Raw genomic sequence first — 11433 nt, forward strand, 5'->3', positions numbered from 1 at the left:
TTTGAAGGACTGTTGGGAACACAATGAGTCAAATATCACAAGTTTAGGATGGGTTGGTAATGGAGAGGCAGAACATATAGGATTGGTAAGTTACAATACAGCCCCACAGTTCTTCTATTCCTCCCTGGTTATTCCCCTTGCCGAAGGTAGACCTCAACATTCAGCAGGAATTAAAGGACAAGGCAAAGCGAACTCCAACATGGTATGTAGTCCAGAGCTATTTTGAACAGCATTATTCAGACTCAGTGTTTGTATTTACAGACGGCTCCAAAGATCCAGAAACCGGGTGTGCAGGGGCAGCAGTATATATTCCAGAGGGTGAAATTTGTATTAAGAAAAGGGTGTCGGACCATCTTTCAGTATACACAACGGAGCTATTGACAATTATATTGGCATTAAGGTGGGTGGAGCAGAGAGAAAGAAACAACACAGTTATTGCATCTGATAGTTTTTCATCACTACAAAGCATACAATCCGGCAGATCAGCATTCAGAACAGATATCATCAATGAAATATTCAATATAATGTAGCTACAGGTTGGAGATGAAAGGCATAGCTACACGCTACCTTTGGGTTCCTGCTCATGTTGGTGTGGAGGGGAATGAGCAGGTGGATATCTTAGCCAAACAAGCACTAAGAATCAAACAGGTAGACATAAACATTCCATTAAGTAAAGCTGAAGTCAAGACATTCATTAGAACATACGTGCAGTCAGTATGGCAGGAGCACTGGGATGGTCAAGACACTGGTAGACATCTATATAACATACAAAGGCAGGTTGGGGCTGGAAGGAGGGTGGGTTGGAAACGAAGGGAAGAAAGCATTATCACCCGTTTAAGAATAGGTCACACAGCTCTCAATCATACATTACATAAAATAGGCAAGCACCCTGATGGGAAATGTATACACTGTAGCCAACCAGAAACTGTTGAACATATACTTTTACACTGTAGGAAATACGATACACAAAGGAATACTATGTTTCAGGCATTGAGAATGGCAAAACATAAAGATTTTTCATTGCCAGGTTTATTAGGGAAAACAGCACGTAGCATATATATGCATGTTATTAAGTTTCTTAAAGAAATTGGGGTAGACACAAGAATTTAAGAGTAGTTGTTTTGTTTTGTTTTGTTTTGAATCCCCTGTTCCACAATCCAGTCCAGTTGGTGGCGGTAATGCACCTTTAAGTTGGTTGCCAACCGCCATAAAACACTAAAGAAGAAGATAATCCAATATGGGTCTGCCAGGAAACGACTCTCTGGTAGCCAATCAGTAACCTGAGTTTGACACAGCCGAGTGGGGACTATGGGGGACTCGGCTCGGAGTGATGACGCGCAAGGGACGGCGTCGGAGCACAATGGCGGAAATGCCGTCTGAGAGTGATTTGGAGGGAGAATCAAACAATGAAGATTCGAGGTGTTTGGAAAACAAAAGAAAGAGTGTATCGAGTGTATCGAGCGGGACTGCTCAGAATATTAAGAAAGTGAAAAAAGACGGGTCGGGGCCTTGGGTGGTTGGAATGAAAGCGTGTTCAAGGATTGATGGAGTCTTTAGTAATCCACATGAGGTGGGAAAGTTTCTGAAAGGAAAGTTTGGAGCAGTGAAGTCTGTCAAGATAACGAGAGGTGGGATAGTTATTATTGATTGTGTGTCGAAGGATCAGTTGGTGGAAATTCTAGATTTATGTATGTTCAAATCTAGTAATGTGTTTACTTTCCGACTTGGAACGACGGGTCCAGTGAAGAAAGGAGTGATCAGTGGAGTGCCAGTACGTGTTGACTGTGATTTATTTGAAGAAGTGGAAGGTGTATTTAAGGCGAAGAGAATGAATCGGTTTAGAGATGGTGTAAGTGAGGAGAGTACCTCAGTGTGTTTGAGTTTTGAAGGTGAAATCCCGGATCGAGTATTTTTGGATTGTGTCAGCTATAGGGTGAGGGAGTATGAGAGGGCTCCTCTCAGGTGTTATTCGTGTCAGGAGTATGGTCATGTTGCTGCAGTGTGTAGAGGACAAAGGAGATGTGGACGGTGTGGTGGAAAGGAGTGCAGGAGGGAGAAATGTAAAGATGAGGCAAAATGTCTGCACTGTGAGGGGAGTCACAACACAGGATCAGCGCAGTGTCCACGTAGAGTTAAGGAGAATGAAGTGAGCAGGATCAGAGAGGAGAAAGGAGTGTCGTATGCTGAGGCTGTTAAGTGCAGGGAGATTGAGAGAAAGGAAAAAGTGGAAGTGCAAAATGAATCGGAGCAGAAGAGTGGAACTGGTGGAATTGAACGAAACATTTGTGTGGACAAGAAAGGATTTTTGACATTCATGGCCATGGTAATTAATTGTGCGGAGCAGGTCAAAGGAAAAAAGGAAAAGATTAAGATGATGATGGATGCAGCAGAAGGTTCTTGAATGTTGATGTTGACATTTCCGGAGAGGAAATAGAGAAGGCGCTGAGGGATGAGTTCCCGCCGACTGAGTCGTAGAATGGACATATATATCGTGAATGGGAGCACTATGGGTGATGATACATGATGAACACTGTAAATAGATTCCAATATAAAGAAGACATCAAACTCCAGTAGGTGGCGGTAATGCACAAAAAGTTGTTTGCCAACCGCCACAAAACATCAATAGAAGAAGAAGAAGAAGATCCAATATGGCTGCCCGCAGTGTAGCATGTTTCGGGTTAAATGCCCTTTATTCGTCTGTATGCGCCCCTAAACAGGTAACTTTAATGTACTGTTGTATTTTAAGTTTGTAAATGCTTCTGTTCAAGTGTGAATAATTCACTGGTGAAAGCAAGGGAATAGAAACTAACATTGGCAAGATACGTAGTCCATCTACCCGGCGGCGCTCGGTAGCTAATGAGCTATGGCTTTCATATTCCCTTTACGAGAAACGGCTTTATTATAAGCCTGTCAAATGTTGTGAGAAGGCAGTGCTCATCCAAACACCCATAACGTTATTAGCTCTAAAACCGAGGTGCTTCCTGATCAACCTTTGTTCAGTGGCTGTAGAGTCTGTTTTACCTGAGTCTCATCAGTGGCTGTAGAGTCTGTTGAAACCATCCCAGTCGACCTGACGCTGCGTCAGTAGGATGATGAATAGCACAATATGTAACGTTAGCCTGTCAGCCTAATATAGTTCCAAATGAGTTATTTTAGTTTAGATTTGTTGTCTGCGTTTGTCTGTCTACTGTGTTTTTACTATACCAAAAAAACAAATTGCCCTTCTGGATTAATACAATTGTGTCGTATTGAATTGAATTGAATTGAATTGAATTGATAGCTGCAGCCCTACCCCAATTTAATCCACATTAGAGCCACTGACCCCCATTTGATGATATGTTGTCTCTCAGATCCAAATCTAATCAGATAATTTTTTTTACTGTTAGATCTGATTTTGTCCAGAAGTTGTAAGTCTGTCTATTGTAGGTAGGTAGAGAGATAACAGTGAAGCTATGGTCAAAACAGTCATTCATCTGCATTCTCTAATTGTACTAACTTCTTGTAAATTAACTGAAGTAATGCTGAAGTTTAACAATCCATCAATTTGGTCTGGGGACCCCCTGGAACCCCCTAAGGACCCGTGGTGGTCCCCAGACCGCACAATGAGAACCACTGCTCTAGTTATTGGCTATTAACTGGTTGTCAATAATAACCAGTGAACCGTCCTGTGCAGGCCCTGAGGAGCTGCTGGGGTGCAATGGAGCAGGTGAGGGGTTACTACGTTGACTGGAGGATGCTGAGGGACGTCAAGAGGAGACAGATGGCCTTCGACTACGCTGATGAGAGGCTGAGGATCAATGCATTGAGGAAGAACACCATCCTGCCCAAAGAGCTTCAGGTAGAGTACCAGCCCTCGACTGTAGAAGTCTAGAAGCACCTTCTTCTGTTTTTACCCGGGTTTGTGTAGAACAGGAGAAGACGCTCTTGGTCAGTTAGTAAGTTGACTAATTGGTTGTCAGGGTCAACCACATTTTGAACATTGCTTGCAAAAAAGCTATTGTTTCCGAGACATCAAATGCTCTGTTAGTAACAGTGTCATTTGTATTCACAGACATGTTTTTTTTTTATTAATAATGGGAAAATTTTGAAGTGGTCGTTTTGCACCATCAATTATAGGATGACAACATTACAGCCAGATTTACTGATTTGAAGGACATAATGACAATTGAATAAGAATTATTTCCCTACCATTAATTAAGCTAAGTTATTGATTTTTGTTCTTGCAGGAGGTGGCGGATAAAGAGATCGCAGCATTGCCCAGAGACAGCTGCCCTGTGAGGATACGCAACAGGTGTGTGATGACCTCCCGACCTCGGGGAGTCAAGCGCAGGTGGCGACTGAGCCGCATTGTCTTCCGTCACCTAGCCGACCACAACCAGATGTCGGGGGTCCTCAGGGCTCGCTGGTGATTGGCCGTCTGTGGGATGATAGAAGTGGATTGGATGGCCGCTGCAATCAAGATGACATACAGACTTGATTTGGCCTTTTATATGTGTGGTGACTTTAGAGCTGTTCAATTAAGAAAAGAAGGCTCCACTAGTATGCACCCAGGGCTGAAAGGCTTTGGGTTGGCAATATAAGGCAAATCCACTCATCTTCGTCTATCCGCACATCATCATATGCAGCACACTTTCAACATGTTGCATAACCACAGATGGGAACTTTTTGTTGCCTCCTAATCCAAGTTTTAACCCATTGATACCTGATGCAGCATTTGTGTGTATCCCTTTTAAGAGCGCGAACCGCGTCATATGCGTTTCGCAGTCTTAAAGGGATACACACACAAATGAGGGATATACACGCAAATGCTGCATCAGGTATCAATGGGTTAAGCTGTCCTTTCCAGAGATGTTTGTCCATGCCAGCAAGTCGCACTTGTTTTGTTATGACTCCTCTAGTTTAAAAAAATTACAGATTATGTTTATCTGACAGTACATAAAAGAAATGTAACTTTCTTATAAGTACATGAATAAATGAAATCAAATCTGTACATTACTTAACTCTGCTTTGATCTTCATTTCTTTATTCTAGATATACAAACCACTGACCTGCACCTTTTTGGGTGTGCGCTCTTTAATTCATTCTTGTAAATTGTGATTGTATTGTTTATCATGGAATACGAGGGATGAGGATGTTGGTAAACAAACGGCTTCAACAGCTCCTGGGGGCAACTGACATTCAGTTTAACCTTTAAATGAGTGACCACCTTTAGGACTCTTATCACCTCAATTCAGCTTTCATTTGTCTTTAGTACTGTTTGAGAAATTGCAGTTTGTTTTATGCTCTTTTCAGCCTTTAATGGGACCCTATGGAGCCAGCCTTGAGTGTCTCACTTTATACATCAGATCAGACTATTGAGCTACTTCTGCTAACACTCACAATGTCAAATTCTAAGCTATGTGATGTGTAGTTATTGAAATATTAACGTTTGTTTCGCACAGCTTTTCAGCTTTATTTTTTGCTGTTTTGTTGCCGTCATGTCCCGCTGATTTGTCCTATATGTGCAAAGTTGTTGCCCAACACTATTGTAATGTTTTATATATTAAAAAAAGACAAACGATAGTTACCATTAGCATTTTATTTGCATAAAACATTTAATTTGATATACAAAAATGCAATTAAATTTTGCCACCATGACAGTGTTGTTCAAAATATTGTCACTTCACTGCAGCTCTTTATGTGGACCTACCTCCAATTTGCTACAATTTTGTGAAAAGGTTATTTAGTGAATGCCTGGATTGATATGAAGACAAAACCTGCAACATCTCCTGAGTAAAGCTGGCCCCAAAGTGCCTGCAAAGAAAAGGACATAATCTTCGAAAATACAATAATGTTAAATTCAATCATTCAAACAAATTCTATTTTTGACAATGTCTAGATTAAACATCTTTGATTACTGTAGTATGGTGTATGGCCCTAAATGAACAGTGGGTGGCAGCAGTACCCCTGCAAGCGTCTAGTGTGCCACTAATTCAAAAGTAGAAGAACTGTTACTGATCTAGCAGGCAGGCAGCTCAGGCAGGCTAACAATAGCTAACAATTCTAGACGTAAACTCGTAAAATCCTTCAAGACAAAGCCTAAATGGATCTAACCGAGCAGGTACATATCATTTTATTAACCAGTTTGCTATTGCTATTTGTATTGGATTCTATAAGTAGCGTTTGCATGCGGCTAGCTGGCTAACTAGCCTCAACGCGAGACTCATCACTAGCTAGCTAGCCGGCTAACTAACTAACGTTACTGTGAATCAGCAGTTTGACCCCGGCTGCTGCTGTTATGCTAACGTTATATGCACCATAAAACAAGGTCTTAAGAATGTAGTAATGACTGTAATATTATCTAGTCATGCGTGGCAGGTGTCAGTAGCTAGCTATTAGCATGTTCTCTATTGTTAACTACTGAACCTACCAGAATATTCTACGTCACAGCTAACATGAACAGTCACGTGCCATGGAAGCATCAAACATGGAATACAGTTATGGAACAGACTATGTTACGTTAGTGCCAGGCTGCCAGCAACTTTACCATAACAATCCACAACCATGACTATTCTTCTAATTACAAGAATTGAAAGATTGCTACAATATTGCTCCATCTTCATAATCATAATGTCGACTGCAATTCTGAGACACATGCAAGTTTCAGGGATAGCCTCGGCCTTTGTCAACAGTCCCATACTGTGTGTCCCCCCACACACACACACACACACACACACACACACACAGATCAACCAGCTGGAGGCAGACCTGCAGGAGCTGGGCTCCCTCTTGGAGAAGGCAGAGAGACAGAGAGTGCAGGAGGTGCTGAAGCAGGAACAGCAGAAGGTGGAGAAGGAGATCACAGCCAAGCGGCACCAGAAGGAGCAACAGGCCAGGAGACAGGCGGACCCCGCTGCAGCCTCCAAAGCCACATACACCGTGAAGATAACCAACTATGGTATGTATGGTGCCTTTATTTGGCTGTAGCTAGACTGTCAAAGTCCATTCCATTTGCATTGGGAAGTAGGATATCGCAGTTATTAACAAGTTGATAACACATTTCACAGTATTTTATGCATACAAAACACTGTAGCGACATGTCCACAGATAGAAGTTAGAAAGTACTGTGTTTGCAACTGATTTAATGAGACACAAAAAATAAGACAGAAGTGCGAATAAACAGTATTTACTACAATTTTAAATACTTTTGCTGCCATCTTGGATTTTTAAGATCGGGGCCGGTGAGGCTCCCCCGAGTTCGGCGCAGAAAATCAGAGGGCAGCTGATGTTTCATGGGGCGTTCTATCCTGACCGTTGAACCATGAAATCCCCAGCTCCCACTACAAATGGAATGGCCCATTACTTATGACTGGGTGTAAGACAAGTCAGAGTTATGATCTGAGTAAGAGAGATCAAGAACTATTTAAAAGCTGTTGTTCACACTTGTGCGTCTTCACTGCAGGGTGGGACCAATCAGATAAATTTGTCAAGATTTACCTCACGCTGAAGGGTGTGGACAAGATTCCATCAGAGAACGTGGAGGTCACCTTCACAGAGAGGTAAGGTGATGTTTGTGCAAGCTAATCTTTCCACTTATAGGCAACACAGTTTCTTGTGCAAAGGTGCACAATGGAAATGCTATAGGTCAGTGATACTCAACCCGAGGTTCTACAGCCGCGTGCGGTTCCTTTATGGGTAATTGTGTCTCTTTTAACTCCTACAAAATAAAAGCATTGTCAGCAGAATTGATCAACATTTCATTCTGATTCTCAAGTCATATCAGGGTATTACGCCCTAACCTCGCGTCACAGTATGTGTTACTGAGGCAGGAAGACAGAAGAAGACCCGCTTCCGGTGGCCTGTGCTGCAGTGTTCTCGGCACAGCACGGTCTTCCGCCCATAGCCGGAAAACTCGGAGCGAGGTTTTTCCATCCAGGCTAATTACGCCACAACCATCTGCCATCTGAACAACCAATCACACTTCTATCTCAGGTCTCGTGCTCTGTTTGCATCGGCGTGAGACAATCGGGAGATTAGTGGGAGAAATTCCCAATCGGGAGCACAGTGGGAGAAAGGGATATGAATGTACATCTACATGCATCGATGTTTCTCTCAATCAGACATCACTGACTACAGTTGCATTTGGCCATTCTCTCTCCTACAGGTCTTTCTCTGTGCTGGTGAAGGATCTAGATGGGAAGAACCATCAGATGACCATGATGAATCTGCTCTGCCCAATTGATACAAAGGACAGTTGTAAAAAGGTGACTAAACCCTGAGTCCCCAATTTAAATAAATACAAACTATTATCAGTAAAAAAGTTTTTTTTTTAACTGATTTTGACCATTTCACACTACACAAAGATGTTAAATGTAAACATTCAGCATTTTAAGAAGGGTCTGGGATCAAGTCTGAAAAAAACCTCTTCTCAAATCCACTCCAGTGGTGCACTGTGCACTTCAGAACGCCCTGATTGTGTGACCATGTTTATTCCTCTCTACAGATTAAGACCGACATGGTCCTGGTCATGTGCAAGAAGCAGACAGCCAAGAAATGGGACTGCCTTACCCAGGTGGAAAAGCAGACGAAAGAGAAAGAGTAAGTTCATCGAAATATCAATGAATTAGATTGCATGTAGAATATGTCCACAGCAGATCTCAAGTGAGTACCCTCACAGTGCAGTACCACATGTGTGCAGTAGGTGGCACTGTTAGTTGAATATCAAGCAGTGGAATAATGTAATCTGGGCACACATACACACATGATGAGAATAATGGCTATAACAACTCTTATGCTGAATCCAAATGTCCACCCTCTGGACTTCAGTCGTACTTACCGTGATATTCTATAAGCCGCTGATAGACAGGCTTTTATTTCTATATACAACATATAGGCTATACACAGATTCAAATGCAGAAATGTTTGTAAATAAGGACCGGAATATGGCTAAATTGGGTATTTCTTACATTCAAAGTCAGCGAGTCTGCAAGTGCAGGGAAGTCCGGACATTTGGATTCAGCCATAGAGACATACACTGTGAGACACACCCACACCCACACCCTCTCCTCTCCTCCCCTCCCCTCCCCTAACCCTCCTATTGGTCCTCAACAGTAAACCTGCCACCAATGAGAACGCGGACCCCAGCGATGGTCTGATGAGCATGCTGAAGAAGATTTACTCCGAGGGAGACGACGAGATGAAGAGAACCATCAACAAGGCCTGGTCAGAGTCCCAGGACAAGAAACAAAAAGGCGAGGACATGATGGCTGGACATGACTTCTGAGCTGCATCACTTCACCTTCTCTCTCTCCCTCCCAACCCAGAGTCAACGACTATCAACTATTATCAACTATAGTCGAATACAAAGCACAGAAATTTAGGTCTTGGTAGTTGCATGAATAATGTCTAAGCCTTGGATGGCCCCATTCTGGCCCTGCTTTGAGAACCAGGCTACTGATGCCCTGAGAGCTAGACATGGGCTCAAGTCAGTCAAACAAGGAACATGCAGATTCAATTATCCAGGCTCTGTCCACTAAGTAACGCAGCAAATAAGTTACAGCTTCATATAAGACAAGTCAGACTGAGGGTAAAGATGTCGCTGTGCAGTTGTCTTCCCAAAAGCGCGACTCTGTACTTCATGCCTTAAAAGCAGGACCTGGGTAACGAGAGAAAATGGCAAAAAAAAAGAAAATGTGAGAAATGTATGATTTCAGAAGTTCAATTTTAATGGTGTCCCACTGTAGACTGAGCTCAAGTAAGCCGATATTTAAGACGTGTTGAAATATGTTTATGTGCATTTGCCAAAGCCAGACTGACACTGCTTTGAATGAAGAGGACCAGGCCACCTCCTTAACTCCTTGAGTTGTTAATGAAATGGAACATACCTGCATTCAGCTGCAACTGAGCGGCTATACAGCTGCCAATGTATTCATTGTCATTCCATAATTAGCCTAAAATGTCATTAGATCAAATGAAAGTTTGCAGAGGCAGTACTGTTGCATAATTCCAAACTAGTAGTTTAACTTTGACAACAACATCCGATAAATGTGGAGATACATTCCTGCATGGGCCCGTGTTTGTTAAGATGTGATGTTGTATTTTACTCATGCAGACTGCATTAGAATGGAAGAGGTGTGACACTGTTTTTTGGGCTATAGTTAAAAATAATATTTTTTAAATATTCAGGGTTACACTTTCTTCTTCCATATTTTCTGTTTAATGGTAGCACTGCTCAAGTTGTGATTTTCATTCCAACATTTGTGAAAATGTAAAAGTTGGTTTTTAACATGTACCATCTATCTGATTACCCGTTCTCAGGTTGATACAGTCATAAATATATCTCTTCACCAAGGTCTTATTTTCCTCTGTACTGATCTTGAGATTAGAGTGAATATTCTTCAGTGTTTCACCAACCTCTGAATTGACGAGGTGGTTCACCATGTGTTACCCTTCCTTGAATAATTTGTTGAAATCATTGTAATGTCAAAATGTTTTTTCAGGGCCCTGACTGACTCACAGAGAATAAAATGTTCTAGTTGGATGCAGTGGTTACATGAGCATAATTCCCCTCTGACTATTTTCTTCTGTTGAATTTAGTCCAGAATCCTGATCATGAATACTGCATGCTACACTTTAACTACCTCTGCACATGCTATGATAGCTTGGACTTAAGTGTCACCATCAGTAGATAAGGAGATGGGCCATGGAGCAGATTCTGTTATATTTTTGGGTAATTTTTTTTTTTTATATTGCTTGTAGATCTGAAAGCAATGGGCTAAAAGTCTGAAGAAAGCTCCTGGCCTGTAATTAAATCATGGACTGAAAGACCATGTTCATATACAATCAGAGGCCATAATGAGCAGCCTGTGCCCTTGTCAACTGGGCTTTGTGATGCTGCACAGCATTGGCTTCTGAACTTCACGTTTTGTCCACCAGGTGGCAACCTTGACCAGTGGTTTTCAAGAGCTTTCTCAGGGAATTGCAGATAGGGAAAACAAAAAAAACTTATGACCAAGATTGTTTTGTTTCATTTCATTTCAAATAGCTATCTGCCTTTTGGTGTTTTATTTTGCAGGGACTTTGGAAGGTTTATCTTTCTATGGTCTATCTTTGGGCCAAGCTAGGTTGAGCTATGTTGTACAGTACAACAAACAATAGGCTAAATTATTCTATTGATATATTAAATTTCCAACACAAATGTCATTCATCTTGTCACCAGAGATGCCAAATGTGTAAATGCGTCCAACAGGCGCGTTACATGATGCATTATGCTCATAACCTCATCAGGATTATTATAGGGAATGGATGAAAGAATTAATCTACAGCTAGGCCCCCTCCTGAAATATCTCAACTGACAGGATTGATGTCATGTCACTGCCACAGACAAGAACAGTCAAGTATGAATATGCTCACTGAGGTCTGAGGAAAGTGATCTTGGCAGAATAATACAGGCAT

At 41.9% G+C, this 11433-nt stretch overlaps 2 protein-coding genes across 2 annotated transcripts; both read left to right on the forward strand.

Moving 5' to 3' along the window:
- The first annotated feature begins 2642 nt into the window (after nucleotides 1-2642).
- mrps14 (mitochondrial ribosomal protein S14) lies at nucleotides 2643-5479 on the forward strand. Its single transcript, XM_083659370.1, has 3 exons — nucleotides 2643-2717; nucleotides 3674-3838; nucleotides 4227-5479. Exons 1-3 carry the CDS (start codon nucleotides 2649-2651, stop codon nucleotides 4407-4409), a joined length of 417 nt encoding a protein of 138 aa, XP_083515496.1. The 5' UTR covers nucleotides 2643-2648; the 3' UTR covers nucleotides 4410-5479.
- A 504-nt stretch (nucleotides 5480-5983) lies between these two features.
- On the forward strand, nucleotides 5984-10513 carry cacybp (calcyclin binding protein). The gene is made up of 6 exons (XM_083658827.1): nucleotides 5984-6100; nucleotides 6727-6937; nucleotides 7442-7538; nucleotides 8144-8243; nucleotides 8483-8577; nucleotides 9091-10513. The coding sequence occupies exons 1-6, from the start codon at nucleotides 6083-6085 to the stop codon at nucleotides 9260-9262; spliced, it is 693 nt and encodes a 230-aa protein (XP_083514953.1). The 5' UTR covers nucleotides 5984-6082; the 3' UTR covers nucleotides 9263-10513.
- The last annotated feature ends 920 nt before the right edge of the window (nucleotides 10514-11433 follow it).

This window comes from Poromitra crassiceps (assembly GCF_964638095.1).
Source record: "Poromitra crassiceps genome assembly, chromosome: 23".
Lineage (NCBI taxonomy): Eukaryota > Metazoa > Chordata > Actinopteri > Beryciformes > Melamphaidae > Poromitra > Poromitra crassiceps.

Bases quoted from the DNA above. Each gene is read 5' to 3' on its own strand.
- cacybp (XM_083658827.1), top strand. The intron at 7,539-8,143 runs GTAAGGTGATGT...TCTCTCCTACAG, and splicing joins GAGGTCACCTTCACAGAGAG to GTCTTTCTCTGTGCTGGTGA. The intron at 8,578-9,090 runs GTAAGTTCATCG...GGTCCTCAACAG, and splicing joins AAGCAGACGAAAGAGAAAGA to TAAACCTGCCACCAATGAGA.
- mrps14 (XM_083659370.1), top strand. From the start codon at position 2,649: ATGGCTGCCCGCAGTGTAGCATGTTTCGGGTTAAATGCCCTTTATTCG. The intron at 2,718-3,673 runs GTAACTTTAATG...CGTCCTGTGCAG, and splicing joins CTGTATGCGCCCCTAAACAG to GCCCTGAGGAGCTGCTGGGG. The intron at 3,839-4,226 runs GTAGAGTACCAG...TTGTTCTTGCAG, and splicing joins TCCTGCCCAAAGAGCTTCAG to GAGGTGGCGGATAAAGAGAT.